Source organism: Phalacrocorax carbo, chromosome 1 (assembly GCF_963921805.1).
Source record: "Phalacrocorax carbo chromosome 1, bPhaCar2.1, whole genome shotgun sequence".
Classification (NCBI taxonomy): domain Eukaryota; kingdom Metazoa; phylum Chordata; class Aves; order Suliformes; family Phalacrocoracidae; genus Phalacrocorax; species Phalacrocorax carbo.
The window spans coordinates 198,514,248-198,535,420 of record NC_087513.1 but is presented as its reverse complement, the minus strand read 5'-3'; the positions used below and the strand labels follow the sequence as shown (position 1 = coordinate 198,535,420).

General features: G+C 37.4%; 1 protein-coding gene across 16 annotated transcripts in view; it reads left to right on the top strand.

Annotated features, from left to right (window-relative positions):
- Positions 1-20,494, top strand: part of ZMYM2 (zinc finger MYM-type containing 2) — a 90,819-nt gene extending 70,325 nt beyond the window's left edge. For 13 of the 16 annotated variants that reach the window (XM_064441204.1, XM_064441207.1, XM_064441213.1 and 10 more), the window contains 13 exons: positions 537-702; positions 1,650-1,684; positions 3,478-3,607; positions 3,780-3,898; positions 4,739-4,910; positions 6,619-6,726; positions 8,642-8,736; positions 9,931-10,099; positions 11,013-11,164; positions 15,281-15,395; positions 16,488-16,739; positions 17,121-17,241; positions 19,646-20,494. In XM_064441204.1, the coding sequence (XP_064297274.1) occupies positions 537-702; positions 1,650-1,684; positions 3,478-3,607; positions 3,780-3,898; positions 4,739-4,910; positions 6,619-6,726; positions 8,642-8,736; positions 9,931-10,099; positions 11,013-11,164; positions 15,281-15,395; positions 16,488-16,739; positions 17,121-17,241; positions 19,646-19,838 (1,827 nt within the window). In that variant the 3' untranslated portion in view covers positions 19,839-20,494. The remainder of the gene's footprint in view (positions 1-536; positions 703-1,649; positions 1,685-3,477; positions 3,608-3,779; positions 3,899-4,738; positions 4,911-6,618; positions 6,727-8,641; positions 8,737-9,930; positions 10,100-11,012; positions 11,165-15,280; positions 15,396-16,487; positions 16,740-17,120; positions 17,242-19,645) is intronic. The other 3 variants (XM_064441216.1, XM_064441209.1, XM_064441211.1) reach the window with 1 other exon arrangement.
- The last annotated feature ends 679 nt before the right edge of the window (positions 20,495-21,173 follow it).

The following is a 21,173-nucleotide window of genomic DNA, read 5'->3' as shown; positions in this document are numbered from 1 at the left end:
GGAATCTAAAATTATTGTCTAACCACTAAAATAGTGGAAATACAAATGTTATTTACACTAAAGGAGAAGTGATTCTGTTTGTGACTTAGAACAAAAAAAAACCCTAAACCAAAATTGGGGGCAGGGGAACCTGTACTTGTCCTCAGTTCAAGAGAGTCATTAAGGAGTCTCAGTCACTTTCTGCTCTTGTTTTGCAGAATGCTTCCGTGGAATTAATTAAAATTGATGCATAAAATTAATTTTTTGCTGACTGCCTAGAAGTGAGTAATTTTTAAAGACTTAGTAAAGACTTGGTGAAACAAAGCAGATCCATTCTGGGTGTTAACTCCCAGCAAACAATTGAAAATAAAGTGACAAATGTGCCTGTACCTACAGGTTAGAAGGTAGTGTAACTATCATAGAACCTACGTGAGTGAAACTTAACTGTATAGCAGTAATGATTCTTCAGTACCCTTAAAAACCTAATCTTTTAAAATGTAGAAGTAATTTTTTTCCAAGGCTTGTTTAAAAATGTCAAAATCTTCCTTTGCATTAAGGCTGCACGATGTGACTGTTGTAAGTCTCAAGGAACTCTCAGAGAGAAAGTGCAGTGGCGTGGCGAAATGAAACACTTTTGTGATCAGCACTGTTTGCTCCGTTTCTACTGTCAACAAAACGAACCAAATCTGGCAACGCAAAAAGGACCTGAGAACTTACACTATGGTATGTTCTGCTTCACGGCTGCTAAATGGCAAACAAGATGCTTCATTTAAATGAAAACTTTAAAGCTGCATGAATTATTTATTTGTTGTAATAAACTGTGCTAGAGATCGCGCTTTTTATTTTATCATCAGCGGCATCATTGAACTGCTTGCTATGCTTTGTCTTGGCTCTTTATTGCTTTTTCAAGAGCTGAAACATTGTCAGGTAATCAAACAGTTTTGTAATCACTTTTTAAAAAACATCTTTTTAGGTTAAGCATAATTTTAGTGTTGTATCATCATGGGGACAGAAAATGTTTTCCTCTTTAATTGTGCTCTGGTTTGTCATTACTTGCTCTGTGGAAACACTTCCTTTCAAAATATGTTTTGGTCACAGAGAGCAGATAAATGCACTGGGAATGAAAAAAGGAAATACATTAAATGGAACTAAAAGGAAATAAATTAAATGGAAACTAAATGAGAATGGAAGTATCTAGATAAGAGGAATATGTTGGGGGGTGTTTTGTTTTTGGGTTGTTTTTTTTTCTTGCCAGTAGATACTGTGTAAATTTGCTGATGGGGCTGAATGCGTGTTTACATGGTTTAAATGATAAGTCGGGCAAAGTTCAAATAAATCAGCTTTTTAATTTAATTATAGCAACACAACTTCTTTGTATGGCCATTTTCATATTTGAACTTTTTGGTATTTACTTTTCTGAAAGAGGCTGTATTCACATCTGGATGGAGAGCTGATTTAGCATTTGCCTTTGTGTAAGGTTCAGTGCTGGATTAGTGAGGTGCCTATGAATGAGAAGTTTTGTGTGCAGTTCTTACCTGCAATACAGTACTAATCAGTGCTGTTAATTTAATGTTATCCTGACGATAGATGTTTTCTGGGTTGCTTACTGAAATTTGCTTTGATTCTGAAAAAGGGAAAAAAATTCTAAAAAAGTTTTTTTACATTTTTAGATCAGGGCTGTCAAACCCCACGAACAAAAATAACAGTAAGTACATATATTTAACACATATGTAACAGAATTACATGTATTTAAAATGTGAGATCCTGGTGGCTTAAAGGGATGCTATTAAAAACAAAAAATTAGTATCTTTGAAGGATACTAAGCTAAATTTATGGAGTTTTTTGGTCTTTTTCACATCAGTAGTTGAAATTCATTTTTTAAGTGTTCATATTTTGTCTTTTCAATGTCTTCTGGGAAACCAAACCATCACCATGTATTCATTTTATACGTATAGGGCATGGAAGTGTTGCTTAAAAGTTAATCCACAAACGACGTGTATCTCATTCACATGTTTAGACTTGCTAGGTGTATTTATTGAGTGTAGAAAGGGAAGAGGATTTCACTGGTCAATTAGAATATTACAGTTGTATCTCAGCTTTGAAGGGCTTGAAAATAAAGGTTCAGATCTTAAATTATAATTCCAAAGAACAGAATAATTGGTGCTCAAGATCTGATAAACTTTGTTGCAGGTGACAGAGTAGGGAGGCATCACCTTTTGCAGGTTCACTGTCTGGGAGGGTGGGGCTCGTCAGTGGAGCAGCAGCCTTCATTTTGAGGTTCAGTTTTTGTCAGCTTGTCAAAAGTATTATTAATGTATTTTTTTTCAGTTAGCTTAGTGTATTTTTTTAACCTTATTTTTGTTTTCATTCATCTGTTAAATGGATGATCTCAGAAGTGTCTATTTTTCCATTAAAATATTGACTCACCTTTTTAATGCAAATAGCTTTTATAAGGTACATCTTAGATTTAAGTGAAAATATTTTTATAGCATTATAAACTATATTAATGAAAAACACAGAAAATAAGAGTGTTTAGGTAACTAGATATACCACACAAGCTAAGCTGTCATGTTAAAAACATCTAGTGTTTTATGTTTAATGATGTTAACTCCGTCCATAAATTTTTAAAGATCATATAAAAGCTATGTGTGATACAATTTATTTTTATATTTTAGAAAGCATAAACCTGTTAAAGTCTACAGCTGTTCTTATGACTTGATTTTCTTTACATATTTAAAAAGATATGTGGGGCTAGTCTTACTACATATGACCAAATAAAGGTGACAGTCTGTTTCTTTAATCAGGTTCTAAAACAGGTGCTAGGGGACAAAATCCGTGTCTGGAACAAGAGGTTTTTTACCTGTTGCCTGTAAGGACGCAGTTTGAGCATTACATGATGTTCCCAAGTATTTCTGTTCACTACTATAGAGCCAGCAGGGGGCGATAGAAGTTCATATTTTAGTATTAAAAAATTGTTTAGAGATATTTTATGCAGAATTATTTTTTCTTAGATTGGACTGTTGGATTATAGCATAGTTGAAGAAGGTTAGAACTTGAGCCAGAAGTTTGTTATGCTATTTACAGTGAATTAGTTTTACTTTAAAAATTATTTTTTAAGTAACAAAATAGCATAAATTGCACTTTCATTTAAACAAAAATATAAAAAAGAATATCTTAAGAGTGTCTTAAATTTAAAAAAAAAAAAAGAAAAAGAATGGAAAATTAGCCAGAAGTTGTTTATCAAAGTGCTAGCCCTGACTGAGCAAAATACAACTATGTTACATTCCTGGCAGTAGCATCTCATTACTAGAAATGTAGAATAGCTTGCAATTAAAGAATGATAGTTATAATAGTTGGTGCTGTTGTATTGTGCTGTTGTGAGCTTCCTTTTCAGTTTTTCATACATGAAAAGTATGAACTGATACATTTAAATCAAGAACGTTCTGTTGAAATCAGTGTCGTGTAACTGTGTGGTCTCTTTTATTTGCTTGTGTGTAGGGCTCAGCACCACCACCTTCTCCAACACCTAACAGAGAAATGAAGAACAAGGCAGTTCTTTGCAAGCCTTTAACAATGACGAAAGCCACATACTGTAAACCTCATATGCAGACAAAATCTTGTCAGACAGGTAACTCTTAAACTGTACTGGAACTACCCGTTTCTTCATTGGAGATTTTTTTACCTGTTACTGTCTTGGAATATGTTGCAAATATTATGATTTTTTTTTCCCCCTAAACTGCAGGTGTAAAGTATATCTAAGTACCTGGCAGTGTTTGCCTTTTTCTTTTTTCTTTTAATAGAAGATGATGATTGGAAAAAAGAGTATGTCCCAGTGCCTATTCCTGTACCTGTCTATGTTCCGGTGCCTATGAACATGTATAGTCAAAATGTTCCTGTTCCTACAACGGTTCCTGTTCCTGTAAGTGAGACTTCAGCATCACTTATAAATTGGCATCCATTCACAGGCATGTGTGGGACCGCTTTATACATTTTTCATTCTGGTCCATCTAAAGGATTGCAGGATGCTGAGGCACTATTTATTGAAAAAGTATTAGAAGTCTGACAGTGGCGCTTAATTTCCTGATTGTTCTTTAGGAGCTATATGCCTGCTTTCCATGTGAAAATCTTGTGCTACTGAACTTCCTCGGAACAATTTAGGAAAAAAGGAGTGGTACTTTTGAGTTTGCTGAATAAGCATTAAACAGCAAGATTTGTTCTGGTAATGGGGAAACTGAGAGAATGTGTTGGGGAGACATGGCAGAGCAGAATAAACGGAAGGAAAACAGAAAACCCAAACCTTGTGCCAGCAAAAGAAAATAACTCTAACTTAAATTGATTATTATTTATGTACCAAATCTGATCCAAATGGTGGGGAAAAAAACCCTGAATTTCTAAAATTCTGTGTTTTGCAAGAAAGCCGCTGAAACAGGATGCTGATTTGTCCAAACTGTTAGTCTGAAGTTATAGTCAGGCAGATTTGAAGCTCCAGAGTCCTTTCTGTTCTTACTTTGACCCACTATATTTTGTCATATTTAATTTTTTCTGCATCCTTTCCTGCTCTCTGTTCTCTTAACCATTTATATTGAATTTTTAATCTCTCAATATTTTTTGTTAGCCCACACTTAAGTAATATGTTTCTAATCTGTATTAACTCTGTCTTTTAGAAGTGGGGTGTAGTTTATTTCTATGTTGACTGCTGTTGATGCTTTGTTGCAGCATTTTTTCCTTTCTAATTATCTCTTCCTCCCTGTCTGCATAGGTACCAGTTCCAGTTTTCTTGCCCACTACCCTGGATAACAGTGAGAAAATCCTTGCAGCAATAGAAGAGCTGAGAGGAAAAGTGCCCTCAAATCCTTTGGAAGCTGAGCTACTGAACTTATCAGGGATGGTACCTGAACATGATGGAAAAGCTGAAGCTTCTGATGTAGCCAGTGAGTTTCCTGCTGAGTTTTTGACTGTTTGGAGCGCTGGAATGTGTGAGTGGGGGGAGTGAATCAAAAGAAGGGTTAGGGGTTTTTTTTATTTTAGCCAAAGATTCTTTGAGTACAACAGTGCTATTTATTGGGTTCTTACATTAAGTTGAAATCTAAATTATTTAAATATTTCTAAAGATCATTTTAGCACATTTGAAATACAGAAAACTTTCTGAAGTCTGTTGTGTGACTTCGGTGTGCTGTACCAGACCTGTCTTTAAAAGCACAGGCATTCCATTTGCTTCTCCCAGCTCCCTGGCTGATGGCAAGCAGTCATCCAGGATTGCATGCGCGTGTTTTCTCAGCATAACTCAAAACAAACCAAAACCAGTCCATTCTTCTTCCCAGAAAAGCTCAGGTCAAAAGTTTAGGGAGAGTGATCTCCGTAGCTGTGTCTTACAGGTGTGAACGCAACTTTCTCTGAACCAGGTGGGATATGACAGGAGTCTGATCTCTTTGTAGTAACACGTTACTAGGCACATTTTATATCTGGTGCGGGGAAGCAGGGACTGCCAAAACTACGAGAAACTTATGTTTCGCAAGTGGAACTGTGGTCAGCAAAACCAGGTGACCTAATGATGCTTTCGCCCTTGATTGACCCTGACCTGCAAATATCATCTCTTTGAAGGTAGTATTGCATCAGCTGATAAATCACTGGGGATGTGATGCTGAAATGGCTTGTAATCCCACCACCTCACCTCAAAGGAGAGAAGTGTCTGGGACAACTTTACAGCTGGAGGTCGAAAAACCCCATATATCCTGTAATGATGTTTTTGCAGTGGACATACCTCTTTGCCCCTCTTTCCCAGCTCTGACTGCCAAAATCCTCAAGTCTCTTCTGTGTCTTCCCAGGAGAATTTGCCTTCTCTTCCAAAAACTAGATTTTAAGATTTTCCCATGACTCAGGTGAAATTTGGGGTGTTTTTTCCAAGCTCTTTCAACAAATGTCTCAAAGGGTCTTGATAAATGACATGAACTTATGCTTTGGGCCTAGTGTATGGGAAGCCAGTCATGCTGCAGTCCCAGGAGGCTTATTGTTTTCCAAACTGGATATTTCTGGTTGTGCTGCAAGGTAGACGTTTGCAGTTCCTCGCTCTCTTTTGCTAAGTACAGCTAGCTGAATGAGGAGATCTGTGGGATCAGAGCTTGCTCGTTGGCAGAGAACTGACTTCGGAGAAATCTGTCTTTGTCAGAAGTTGGAAAGAGGTCAAGCTCTTGTTTGTCTCTGCCTGCTTGCCTTGTCTGTGTTTGTAGGATCTCTTTCACAGACTTGAAAGTCTGTCCTGTTGCAGGCAGGATCATGTAGAAAAACAGATAGCTACGTTTGTCGAGCTTGTTTGAGTTCTGTGACTGGTTGGTATGATCCAGATTCGCCAGTATTTGATTTTCTATACATGTGCTTTACTGACTCATCTTAATGAAGAAGGACAGATGGACTAGTAAGTATCTTTCCTGTTTGAAGGAAATCAGATTGGAGATGTAAATAAGAACAACAACAAAAGCTAGGATGGTGATGAGCAGAAAAAGCAGCTTTAGAACCACTCAGCTCCTAATGTTCTAAATCTGTCCTGTTTTGACTAATCCATGTGTTGGTTAAAATAATGAGAGTTGTTTGGTTGGGGTTGTTGTTTTTTTGTGGTTTGTTTGTGTTTTTTTTTTTAAACAGGTGTGATAGTTGAGTCAAGTCTACTGAACTCAGAAACAGGGGCACGGACAAGCTTGCCTGATGTTCCATATGAACCAGACCTTGATATTGAAATAGACTTTCCAAGAGGTATTTTTTCTGTCATTTTAATAAATACTGTGAAATAGACATTGTGAGCAACCATTGTACTTTGTTTCATCATCCTTTCAGAGGAGCTTTATTTGACTGCAAGATCCACTTGACTGACTGTTAGGTAAAACTGTCATGTCTTTGCAAGACTGGGGACTTCTGAATTAGTTCCTCCATCTTTCTAAATACAATATTTGAAACAGAATGAAGGAAGGGGGGGAGTTAACCTTTCACAAACGAACTTGCCTGCATCACTTGGTTTTGGACATGGATTTAGGAAAGCTATTTCAAAGGCTCATAGTCTCAGGTGGCATGTGTCATGGAAAACAATAATGAATGCATCCTTCAATCATCAGGTGTTTCCATGGGAAATGGTTTAGAGCAGAAATTACAAAAGAGCAAATTTCCTACTCAGGTTTGTTAGAAAATTGCAAGCTGGTATGCTGCACATCACTTGTGTTACCTTTTAATATCTTGTTAATGTCCGTATCTGTATTTGAAAAAAGTAGTGTTATTTGAATGAGCAGGGAAATCGCTACTTTGAGACCTTTCTTGAAAGAAGGTCTTGGGTTTATGTATTAAAATTCCTACCACTCTGCAGAATACAGGCAACAGTGTCTGTTTCTTTTTACCATGTCCTAATCAATCCAAGGTCCAAGAAAGCTCCTGGCTGTAGCTAGTGTCTCCCTTGACATAGCTTCCCTTGGACATACAACTCTCACACCTCCCCAGATAGCTTTTCTATCTGATGTTGAAAGTCTGCTTTTGCCTTGTGCCTTAGATATCCACACTAGAAGCCCAGACCGGGTTTCTCAGTTTGATCTATGTCTAATTTAAAGATCAAGTCTGACCTTAGCCTTAGAAAGTTTATTAGCCAGATGCATACTAGGTTTTTAACCCTCTTTATAAGTGAGGCTTGTTACATGAGAAAGAAAGAACATGGAAGAAAAAAAATCATCAAAGTGGAATAGTAAATAATAGTGGTTTGTAATAGATACTGATGATGCTGAAGTGCTTCTGAGATAAGATTCTTGGTGGTAGCCAGAGGACTGGAGTTTAGTCTGGGGCAGAGTTCTTAAATCCTTGCATGTGAGTGCTGTTTCATCTGGACCAGTTCAAATGGTGGTGTGAGTAGTAAGGTGGTGAAATCAGGCTATCAGAAGACCATTCAGTTTTGTATGAAGATGTTGGTGGCTAAACCTTCTTAAAGTAAAGGTGGAACTTCCAACACTAAATCCATTCATATGTTGTCTTATTCTGCTGTATTGCCTGAAATAGTCCTTCATCCTACCCCTGGAATGTTAAGCAACTAGTATTTTTACATACTACTGTATATCTGTTTACTGAAGTTACTGTAATATGCATCATGAGCTAGACTTCCACTATTTGTATAAATGTAGACTAAAACCTGTTTCTCTGAAAGAGTTTATATTCTGATACTTAATGTTTTTAACCAAGTATAATGTGGTATCTAAAATGTAAAACATGAATAGAAATGATGGAAATACATGAACAAAAGTGTATGTAGTAAGTTAATTTGTATTTTTTCCACTCATAGCTGCTCATTCTCACCATAACTTAAACTTCTTAATACCAAAGACTGCCTAGGCAGGAAAAATTGTGCTAGGGTCCATAGTAAGAAGTGCTGTCTTAGTGACTTGAGGTAGTGCTTGAAAATGTTGAGCATTGTGTCCTTTACAGTTGGTTTGGAAATAAAGATTTTGATAGCTTTGCCTCACTTTTAAAATAAGAATAGCTTTATTTCCTCTTACCGAAATCCAGTCATTGGTAATGTTTATATGTGTGCTTTTGTGGACCCCTTATGTTAATCCACACTGATAGAGTTAATTGTTTTTTTCAAACGAATATTATTCAAAGGATGTTTAGAAATAGGTTTCTGTTAATGTACTTTCAGCAACCGAAGAACTTGATACAGAAAATGAATTTTTGTTACCTCCTGTTTTTGGGGAAGAATATGAGGAACAGCCAAGGCCTCGGTCCAAAAAGAAGGTAATTTTGTCATGCTATTAAAAAAAATATTAAAAGCACAAAATTTAAGCACAAAAAATATGCTAGGGTTTGGGTTCTTTTCAGTTCTCATACTGCTCTAAAATGCGTTACTGCCTATTCATACCTAATATCCTATCTTTATGATGTAAATTGATACATTTCAAAAAATAAAATGATATCAGTCCTATGTCTGTTTCAGTTAACTGTTGAATTTAATAGGAGTGTTGTTTGTGAATTCTGATCCCATTGTTGCTTCACTTCAGTAGAACTGTTGATGTAATGCACCAGTGTGTATATACTTATTGTACTCCTAGTAATGCTCTTCTACCTTCTGCTTTGAACTAAGTTGTTTTGGTTTAATGTGATACTAAAATGGAAGAATGTTGGCCTTACCATGGCTTATATGGGAGCTGTGTAATCTCATATATAAAATAGTTTTTTAAAAAATTATATGCTTGTAATTTCCCCAGATTTTCTTTTCAGTTAAAATTCTTAGTTTAGACATTGCAAATAAATTAGCCATATTCTTTTATTTAGAAAGAAACTAACAGGAAATAGTTTCTGGTGCCTGCCTGGCACAAAGCTGAAATGGTTTCATTGCAATAATTGCAGTAGATATCGCAGCTTTAAAAAAAACAGCCAGCTTCTAATAAAACTTCCTAAGAATAAATGTGTCTTTCTAGTTTTAAATTTGGAGCCTAAACTGTTGGTATTATCCACTGGACACTAGCCACATATCCACTGCTGGACATGCTTTCATTTGGGACCAATGTTGGCTTTTTCCATTGATGGGTTCAGCTGAGCCTAAAAGTTGACTTTCTGACATAGATTTGTAGCATCTTTAACTTCATGTGCATTAACACAATGAAATCCTATAAATACCTGAATTATTTGGTGCATCATGTGTTTGTTGCTTAATACGATATAACCAATACCGCAAGTCCATTATCAAAAAATATTCTGTCTGTGTTAGGAACCAGTCTGAAAGGCAAATTAGAAATGTTTGTCAGCTTAAGTAAATGCTGTCCTTAGAAGTATGTTCAACACAGAAACTACCTACTGAATGAAGCATGTGTTTCTTTACACTGAACATTCAGTTTGTAATTTGGCCTGCAGCTTGCTTATTCTGCCCAGCTCCTACATTATTGCTGTCAGCGGCTGTTGGCGGCATTAACCACTGTGTTTCAATGGCAGGGAGTGAAGAGGAAAGCGGTGTCAGAATACCAGTCTCACGATGACAGCTCTGAAAACTCAGAGTGTAGTTTTCCATTCAAATACACATATGGTATAAATGCATGGAAGCACTGGGTGAAGTCTCGGCATTTAGATGAAGAGCTTCCAGAATTAGAGGAACTGAAATCAAGTAAGTATTTCCAGAAATCTGGCATCCAGATTCTTATTTGGTAGGGAGAATTGCTGTATTCATCTGACTTTCAGCTGGCCTTACACTAGCAGAGGGAAGTTTTCACATGTTCCTAATGTTCCCACAATGACTGGGATTATTTTACCACAGAGTTGCCAAACTTTTACTTCCTAGCTTTCCCTACTTGGTTCAAAATGCTGGGCCTCACACTTCTTGAGCAAGCCAGGACAGCACCTTCCTGGCTCTTCTGACTTTCTGTGACCATTTTGATATTTCGTTTGCATCCTGTTTTTCCTCATATTCTAACTCACCTTGAGGCTCACACCTTTTCTGGACTTCTAAATTGCAAGGGAGGGGCATCCTACTCTCTCCTGGGAAGAGATCTTCGTCTGAGGCTGGCGTTACCTGGCTGTGGAGCTCTGACATGAGGTGGCCTTCGCTCCCATGGAGCCTTGCTGCTCTTTCTGCAACACTCCTCTGTGTGTACATTTGTACTGTGAGGGAAAAGGGGATTGCTGCCACTCCTGCTGTTTTTCAGCTCCCGCACACGTCTTTGCACCCTTGCATTATGCTGTTGGATCTTTGGAAACTACCATTTCCCCTGAAGGTCTCCCTCTACAGTACTGTGTTCACTTCAGCATCTTGGGTCGCTTCTGTGTCATCCTCAGCTGTGCATGACAGTACCTTTGTCAGTGGATGATACTGCATTTGGTTATTAGAATTTACTCGGGTAGCCTTGTTTATTTTAATATAGACCTAACATTTGAACTACTTCATACATATAGATGCAGTCATTGGTTAGTGGAGAGGACGTCAAGGTGGTTTCCTGCCTCCAGTCCAAAAATACCCCACCCCACCCCCACCGTGTAATAATACTGTTGTATAATGTAGCATTTTTTTCTTTATTTTACAGCAAAGTCTGTGAAATTAAAGGAAGATCTATTATCACATACTTCAGCTGAGTTAAACTATGGGTTGACACATTTTGTCAATGAAATTCGAAGGCCAAATGGAGAGAACTATGCACCTGACAGCATCTATTATCTGTGTCTTGGGATTCAGGAGGTTAGTAGAGGCTGTAGAGATGAGAAGTAGAGCTGCTGATTTAACTCTAACCCATTTCAGTGGAAGAATGGAGATAATGTGGATTTATTGGCTAGGAGCTATTCTTAATATAATGGCTATGATCTGGAACACTAGAAGCTGCTGTGTAAATCACATTGTAGAAAGCTGTCTGTATAGAAAATTATTTTGTAGACCCATCCTGAAAACCCAAATGTAAACTGGTCTATTGTAATAATTTTAAGCTTCTTCCTGGGTTAAAGCAAGGAATTTGCAGTCTAAAATGACATAATCTTTCCAAATGCTGTGCTTCATTTTATTTGCTAAAGATGGCTTTATGTAAAAGCAGAACAAAACAGGAATAATCTGTAAACGTTTTACTAATTCAGTTACTTAGCGTATAGTGGAAACAAGCTATTTGAAGCATCTTCTGGGGAAAGTCTAATTTACTGAATGTTTTAGACACTGGGCGGTCAGGCTTTTTTGTGGAGTGCAGGAAATTCTGCTATATTTTCTGTCTTATGTGTACACGCTCCCGCCCCCAAATTGCAGTCACATTGTATTTCAAAGCAAAAGGGAGTAAGTTTAGAAATATCATATGTGAAGGCAATAACATATCACTAGGTGATTAGAAAAGCTATTCCACAGCTTATCTTTTAAGCAGAGAATGTCTTAATTTTTGGTGCAAAAGGCATCTCCTGGATAAAATAAGCTGTGTTCAGAGCCGAGAACACAGAAAATTTCATTCAAGTTAAAAGGCAATAAAAAAAATGCATGTGATGTGGAAAGCAGGCTGTTCACAGGCTTTGCAATCCTGCTTAAACTTTTTTAATACTTAAGGTGGACTTGAATCAAATAACAAATCTTTTAATCTAAATCTTTAAATAGTACTCCACTAATTATTCTGTATTGAAAGTATGCAAAATTAGGGAGTTAGTTGATATCTTTCCCTTGTGGCTGAAATCTGAGAAGGGAGCATTTGTTGTTTGGCATTTTAGTCAATATTGCTACAAAGCATGTTTCAAATTCAGCTAGCTTTCTGCTGCTGCACTTGCATGATCTACTGTCTCTATCTTTCTGTTGAATTGAGAATACTCATATTAGGCTGATAAATGATACTTAGAGTGAGCTATGTGTTTATAAAATGGAACTCAACTAATATCTTTTCTCTTTTCACCTTTCTCTTCATGCCTTGGACATTGTCAATCTTGTCTACTGTGAAAGCTAGTTATGTGTAAAACATAAATTTCTTTTTTAACTCATCAGAACCAAAGTTTTTGTGGTGCAACAGAATTACCATGAGCCATAATACACATACACAATGCTGGAACATTAGAGGAACAACCTGTTGCGTTGTTATAATTATTTTTTATACTTAGTGTCCAGTATTTAATTCAGCTGATGCTAACAGCCTCATTTCATTGGCCCAATTGTGCCACTGCTATTTAGACTGGTAGGAAGATTTGCCTTATTCTGAAAAGATTGCATATCACAAGGGCAGACAGCAAGCGAAGGGCAGAAACATGTAAACATGTGAGCTGTCAAGGGCTACAGCCAGCGTCTGTATGCTAATGGAAATTTCATAGAATCATTAAGGTTGGAAAAAACCTCTAGGATCATCAAGTCAAACCGTCATCCCAACACTACCATGTCTCCTAAACCATGCCCTGAAGTACCGCGTCTACATGTATTTTGAACACCTGCAGGGATGGTGACTCCACCACCTCTCTGGGCAGCAATTTTATGTATTTGGGTATGTGTTACCCTTCTGAAGAAACAGGTTTAAACAAGTTAGTGATACACTAAATGCAATGTAGTTGTTGCAGTGTGCAGCAGAATTCCATTGGCTTCTAGTATTTTTTTAGACCTTCTTTCCATCTGACAACCCTCATGTGTGTACTCCTGAAAGAATAAATTGTCTGCTACTGCATAAAAGATACTGGCTCTGTTTGACTCAGAAGGGGCTCAGAGGAGAATAAATGATGCCATTTAAGGATAAAGTTATGCAAAGATCAGCAGTATTTTGCTAACTTACTGTAAGTTTCTCTTCAAAGGAAGAGAATGTGGAAGCCGTAAGTTAGAAAGAGCACTTCCCCACCACCACCAGAATTACTGCACTCACTGTGGCTATGCATGGGCTCAGGTTGGAGCTTTTCCTCCTGGGTGTAATATAGTTTGTGCACAGGGGAAGTGCTCAGGAGTCTTCAAGTCTTGTTTTTTTGACTTCGTAAAAGAATTGTTTTCCTTAAAGGAAGCACTTGGAAAATCTGTTCCAGCAAACTAGTCCCAGAGTCAAACCTGTACGTTTTCTCAGTTCAGGTTCATTCACAGCTGAAATTGTTCTGCTTCCAGCCAGAAACAGTTCAGTAATGGTTTTGATAACTCCGAAGTACTAGTCCTGAAAAATACCACACTTAAAAGTAAAGGTTGTTGCATGGTCAGGTGGGCATCTAGTGGAAAGCGTTTCTCTCGAAGAGGGTGTTAACCTGCTTTGCTCCTTCGCTCCTGCTGCATTGTGGCCTTCATTCTTTGTCCCAGTACAGATTGGGATTTTTTTTTGTTGTTTTTTTTCATTTATATATGTGTAATAACGGGGTGGTTTGGGCAAAATTCAGGCTGGTGGGGCTCAGCAGATGTTCGTCTGAAGATGCTCTGGGCAGCGATTCAGCTGGTTCTCCACTGTGAGACTTAGAAGTATGTCAGGTTCCTTCCCATTCTCTGCAGTTTCGGTAGAGCTCACCTCAGGTGGAAACTGCTTATGCTAATCCTGCCCCGTCTAGAGCTTGTAGAGTAGTAGAGCACAGCATTATGGTGTGGAAATGGGTATTTGTGAATGTGTGTTGAGTATTGTGTAGCAGGGGAGACTGCACACAACATCATTCTCTAGACCCTGCGGTGCTAATGGTCCAGGGTGCCTCACAGGTTTCTACTGGAGCTGTCAGGGTTTAGCCAATCACTTATTCTAAAGCAGTAAACAAAAATATTTTTGTTGAGTCCTCATAGGCTTGTGTGGGAATTGGTTTTGTACCAGTTTTCAGTTCGATTTCTGTTTCACTGCCAGCATTCAGTGTGAGTGTTTAATGCAAACCAGAGAAAAAGAAAATTCGTGGAGGAAAAATGTGCCAGGGAACAGAGGGGCAAACCCCATGAAGCTGTATTGTCTGGTTTAGAATTGCTTTACAAAATCCAAACCGATACATGTAGAAAAAAGCACATTTTGGGGGATATTGTGCTTTAAAGAATTAGTTAAATGTATTGTATACAATAGTTATCTAAATGAAGATGTGTTGGAAATTTCTAGGAAGTATATTAATTCATTTTTCTTTATTATAAATAGTATAAATGAGTGCTGTGTTTAATGTTGTTTCAAGTATGTGTACAGAAATAGATGCTATTTCCAGAAGTGAGTACATTTTTTTTGTCTCACTTGTATTGTATTCACTAACAACAGGCTTGTTAACGCAAAGATAACACTGAAGTGGAAAATTTAAGAAGCCAGTCATCCATTTCTTAGAAATGTCTCCAGTGAGGATAATGTCAAATACTCAGTCATTAATTCTTGGTAAAGGTTCAAAGGAGTTTCTGTCTGAAAGGTCAGGAGGGTTAAGATAATTAAATTGCAGGATAGGCAGGCACCTTACACCATCATATCACTTTTCTTGAACTGCTGCATATCATTACCATAAATATATGGGGGGTTTTTTGCTCCCACTTCTGTGTTGAAGATGCTTTGTCAGTTTCCAGAGTTCATGTTTAAAATGGCAGGTTCTTGCGAGATGCTTCTTTTCTTTGAAGATCTATGTAGAGGAAAAGATAAATTAATTGGTTGGGTTTTTTTTAATTACTCCCTATTCACTGATACAATGTTGCACAAAAGCAATTTTAGAGAAAAATGGTAGAGTCCTAATTAATCTGTGATTCATATTCAGTTATAAATTTACAACATACATTATATTAGAGGTAACTTTTAACTGCTAAATATTGGAAAACTGTCATTGCTTTATTTGTTTAGGCACCTTTATATAAAACTGCAAGCAGTGTACTGAAGAAGAACCCTATAGCACAAGATTTGTTCTAATCTGGAATTGTAAATATTGTCTGTCTCTCTCTTTTCTGTAGTATTTATATGGAAGTAATCGAAAAGACAACATATTTATTGATCCAATCTACCAGACATTTGAACAGGAATTAAATAAAATCCTTAGAAGTTGGCAACCAAGCATACTTCCAGACGGTAATTTTATTTTCGGTCATGTGTGTTTTTCGTCTCTTAATAGTTCTGTATTCTTAGACATGTAGATATATACAAACATTTTATGCATTGTGATAGTAACTGATTCAAAATCATGAAGATCTCATCTAAGAGTTCAGTTAAGACTGTACCTGTTCTTACTGTCTTGTTTCTTGGTAACCCATGCTGCAAGAGTTGATTTGGCCACTGCCTGTTAAACAGACCATCCGTTTTTCGGAGACAAAGTTAGAATAAGCACCTGCTCTTTGACCTGTACTTTTTACCTAAGCTGAATTTTTTTCCCCCATTGGTTTTTATTGGATGGGAAGCAGGCAGGCAGGCACTGGGCTGTGTGTGGGTAGGGCTAACGAGCTATGTATTTTAGTCTTTCTCACCTGGGTTGGGAGGACTCTTTGCTATGGGCCTTCTACTCAGGGGGTTGTCAGTTCATGGAGAGAAGAGGAATTTCTCCCAGGAGATCAATACTGGCGCAGAACTGCAGAATCAACTGTTCTTCCATCTTTCTCACAATCCTCTCCTGAGTGAGGGCTTGTCTTTAGCAGCGTCTTTGCTCTCTCTTCTTGATACTGGCTTTTCTCTGCATAGCTTGGAGAGCCTCTGTATAGGGCCCTCCCTACACCCTGATATGGTCCGGGAGTGCTTTCCAAGTGAGGTATCCATTAGCAATAAGAAACAAGAAGGTATAGCTTTTTGCAGGCCTTGCCTGAGCTGAATAAAATGAACTCCAAAATACGCCTTTTAAGAAAGGATTAAGATTAGCCCCTTGAACACTTGTTTTTATGTAATAGCATGAGGGAGCTGCATGTAACCAATGCTGTTGTAGTAAAACCTAAATATGTCTGTGTGAAATTGCCTATGCTGATATTTCCCATTGACTGTCTCTTCCTGAAACTAAGTGTCTGTGTCTTTAAGAGGTGGTTTTGGGAGTGTGGACATATAATTAAATATGCTTATTTGAGGCTTCTGTCATGAGCATTTTGTTATATTTTACAATAAACAGAAACATGATTCTTTTGCACCTGGACAGCTTATGGCCTAATCCATTGTATTTTCTCTGATATTCTTTTATTGAAGGATCAATATTCTCTCGAGTTGAAGAAGATTACCTTTGGAGGATTAAACAGCTAGGATCACATTCACCGGTTGCTCTTCTGAATACTCTCTTCTACTTTAACACTAAATATTTTGGCCTGAAAACAGTAGAGCAACACTTAAGACTTTCTTTTGGCACTGTTTTTAGACAGTGGAAAAAAAATCCTCTAACAATGGAAAGCAAAGCTTGTCTTCGATATCAAGTGTCTTCCCTGTGCAGAGCTGATAGTGAAGGTACTATGGCAGTTCCAAAATAAGTATTGCAGGAGCATCCACATCACGCTCCTCTGAGGGACATATGAGCACCTTGCCAGGAGCCAGAGGTCTGCCTTTTGCATGAAGTTTAGCAGCTCTCAGCTCCTGGATCTTTAGTCGGAGTGTGTGGTCTGCGGAGACTACAGGGTCTCTTGTGTTAAATGATCCCTTTGAGCCCACTGGTCTCCATGCTAAATGCTGCCACTTTGTTGCGGCTGTAGGTTGCATTTTGAGTTTGCAGATATGCATAGCTGTGGTGGTTGCATTGCAGTGCTTGGTGGGCTGCCCACTCTGGGGTGTTTACTGAAAAATGTAAAATAACTTCAAATTGTGGCTTAGATGTTGATTTTCTTCTTAAAGATAAAATTACTACTGGAAAAAGGAAACACGAAGATGATGAACCAGTATTTGAACAAATTGAAAACACGTCTGATCCAGCTAGATGCCCTGTGAAAATGTTTGAGTGCTATCTGTCTAAAAGGTATGTATGATATAGGGTAATACAGAAGTGGTCTAGAGTAGACCAGGTACAAAAGGCGAATGTTTTGATGAGACATGAAATACACCCAAGTAAAGGGAACGGATTGAGATCTTCTGAAAAATAGCTAAAGGAAAGCATTGAAATGTCCGGTTCTGTAACTGGACAAGATGTGCAGAAAGTGTGGGAGCAGCAGAGTACTTCAATGTTAATTGTCAAGGATTCCATCTGGGAATGACAGTATGATTCAATTTTCTTACTGGGAAACACGAAGTATCTCTCTGGAAAATTACCATCAAGGGGTCTGGTAGGTTTTGCTACTGAGGGTTTCATTTGTGAGGTCCCTGTCTCTTCAGTAAGAATTGGACTGAGACAATGGACTTGCTTAAACCTATCAGGAATTTGAAATGTAGATGCTTTTAAGATGCTTAGTTTGAAAGCATGTTTAAAATACTTTATAGTGGAAAAAAAATACTAGTGACAGTAACCAAGCATTTAAAACAGCTTGTTTCCTTCCAATCCTGCACAGAAATTAATATATTAAAAAGAAAAGCTTATGCAACTCAAAAAAAAAAAAACACACAAAAAAAAAAACAACACAAAAAACAAAGCCAAACACCAAAAGATTTAGCAGCTAAGTGTTTTGAAAGTGGTGCAAAACAGGATTTCATGGGAAATACTTTTCTTTAATTGGAACAGCAATTCAAGCAACTGATTTTAATGGAGATTTTATGTAACTCTAAGTGAAATTCAGGCAAGTGATACCGAAGAAATAAAAATCACACACAACGCAATAGATCAAATTAAGTATAAGACCCAACATGTGTTAGGAAACAGTATCTTATGCACAATGTAGGCAGAAGAGTAAGTATGTGGTATTATAGAGAGAAACATGTAAAGATTAACTTGTGGTCTGTTAATGCTAGAACCTGTTTTTTTTCATAAACTCAGTTAATTCTGATTTTTTAATAGGATGTGGGAGGGTTGCCTGCACACTATCCGCTATTGTGGTTTGGAGAGAGTATATCGGTAAAAGTTGAAGCTGGATTTTTGATCTGAGTTACACAGCCAGTAGGGGGGAGAGAATAAATAAATTATTTTTCTTTAGAAATATCTCAGCTTTGGGGATAGAATGCACTTAAACCCATTTGGAGCATCTTTTATGGTGTAGTTTCAAGTCCTGCTGTCTTACAGCTATTGGTCACCAATGATGGCTACAGCAGCAGACTGCTTTTCCTGGTTCCACTTCTAACAACATATACCTCTCATCTTTGATGAAATAATTTCAATAAAATATCTAACACTTTAAAAACTATTGTAAAATTTAAGGTAATGCCAGCTGTTTGAAGCATACTTGGCAATTAGTGGACAGTTGCAACTGAAATTTCAGGATCCTCTCATTTACAGCTATGAGCACAATATCATTGCTTGTTCCTATAAAAATACTGGCTTGTAAAAAAAGAAAGGTAGGAAGGGGGTTAAAATATTTAAACGATTAGAGTATTTTGAACTATCATATTTTGCCTTCTTACCTGACTCTTAATCTGATTTATGTGAGAGTAGAACAAGCCAACATTCACCCCAGCAGGTGAAGAGCAGCACCTGAAACTTTATCAGCTAGTTTGGGAAGACAAGCTGATAAAAGTCCTTACTTTTACCAAACAAACGTGAAATACAATTGATCTCTGAGTCTACAGTATTTTTGAAGGAGGGAGCATGAATGAGCTTGTACATGCAGAACTGATATTTTTTTCCAAGGCTTGCCTAAATGGACAAAATGCTAGAATTTCCTTGGCGGGGTCTTCTCTAGGGCTTAGAGGATATGTTTGAGCTGGATCAAGCATGTATACAAACTCCAAAGTATAGCAGGTCAGGAATTAAAGGATTTTGAGACTTAGAATGACCAACCCTTTAAGTAAAATAGGAGGAGGAGGAATTTTAGCTTGCATTTGTGTGCATGTCTCAGAACTACTATCCTTGACTTTCAGGGGGACCCCAGGCTCCATATTCAGAGATAGGTGCATCAGTCTGGTGCAAGCAATTACTGGTGTCAATATTAGTCCCCTCGCAAATCTGATTATTGGGGGTTCCTAAATAGATAGGAAGCACTTTGTGGTTTAGCAAGTCCTGGAGCTGCAAGTTTTTGAAAGTTGTGGTCTCCCATACACGTGCTCAGTCCCAGGTGTCTGCTTTTGGCTGGGCTCTGAGGATGCAGGACTGGCTGGGCTTGTGCCAGACCCAGCACAGCTCCTTCTATGAACAAGACTGCATTTCTCCCCATTAAGCTTTTTGTAACTTGCCTAATTACAGTTAGAGTTTTGTTTACAGAGGATATCAGAAGGGCTAGTGTACTGTTTTATCCTGTGAAACTTTTTTTTCTAACCACCTGTGCTTCTTCCCCTTGTAGCCCACAGAATCTGAATCAGAGGACAGACATGTTCTATCTGCAACCAGAGTGCTCTGTCTCCGCGGAGAGTCCCATCTGGTACACTGCCACTTCACTGGACCGCAACACTTTGGAAAATATGCTTGTACGGGTTCTTTTAGTAAAAGATATTTATGATAAAGACAATTATGAACTGGATGAAGACATAGATTAAAACAAACTTCCAAAAAGCGTCAAGAAAACAAACAGCATTAGGTAGAGTCATGCTGCTAGACCTTTACTATGGAAAGCATTTCAAGTTTACCCTTTGTTTTATGAGTTTTGTAGCAGTGTGTACCCTCACCTGGGTATTACCATGTAAATAGTCTGTGAGTGAAAGTTTCCATTATTCTGCGTAGTGGTCTTAGGTTACATAACAAACACATTTCAGATTTTTTTTTAATTATTATTTATTTGACTAGGTATGTCTGTAACTTTTTACATTGCGAAATATGAATGAAAATGTGCCATGTGTAATTTTTCCCCCCCCCACCCTTGTAGTAAGAGACATCCATATTGCACAACTCTGCTGTTGGAAGCTCCCTTGAAAGGAGGCCCTTTTGATGGGTTCTTAAACCAGATGGTTGTGTATGGGTAGCACTACTAAAATTTAGAACTTGCTGTGTCTTTCAGAATTTTTAACTATATTGTAAACTAATAGGTTTTTTACTTTTTAGTTACTGAAGCCTTATAAGGTTATGTAGAGAGATTCCATCTTATGTACCAAAAATAGACAAAAGAGAATGCTGTCAATATTGGTGTACTGTAATGTGAATCTATTCTGGTGAAAACATTTTTTTGTTGCCCTTATTAAAACCTTAGTGTCCTTTCCTTATTTGTGACTCTCTCTCAATTGCCCCTACAAATAAAAAAAAAAAATGTATATAAAAAAAATAATATAAGCTTAAAGCATGTGGTCATCAAGACATGTATTTTGTAAAAAACAAAACCAAAACCAAAAATCCCTCAAAAAAAAAAAAAAGGAAAAAGAGAAAAGAAATGTCTGATGACAGTGCTATATAATTCTTTTCCTCCTTTACTTTTCCAGCCGTAAATACTGGTACCTCATATTACTGTAAATCTGTCCTTTTTAGCCTTAGCAAAAGGGATTTCAATGCTGTATTACAGAAAGTAATATGGTATACTAATTTTTTAACTTTTGTTTGTCCTTGCGTTGCTGTATTTACAGTTAATACTTGACTATGGGTGGGAAAATTCCTTTAACTTAATGCCTCCATTCTAAAGCCATATGAGACATGAAGTTGCAGAAAGTTGATAGTTTTTTCGAAAAGTCCTTTCATTTGTTCTATATCCTTTCATTGTGCTTACTTTGCTTAAGGAGTCTGATTTCCAGGTATACATTTAGCTGCATAAGTTTTGTTACTTGCTCTTGTTTAACTGATGTGAGCGATATGGTGGTTCATGCAATGGTTTTGCTATTGTACTGAAAAAAAGTAGTAGAATATTCTACTATAAAGTAGTCATAACTTTGGCTCTTCTAAACGACATT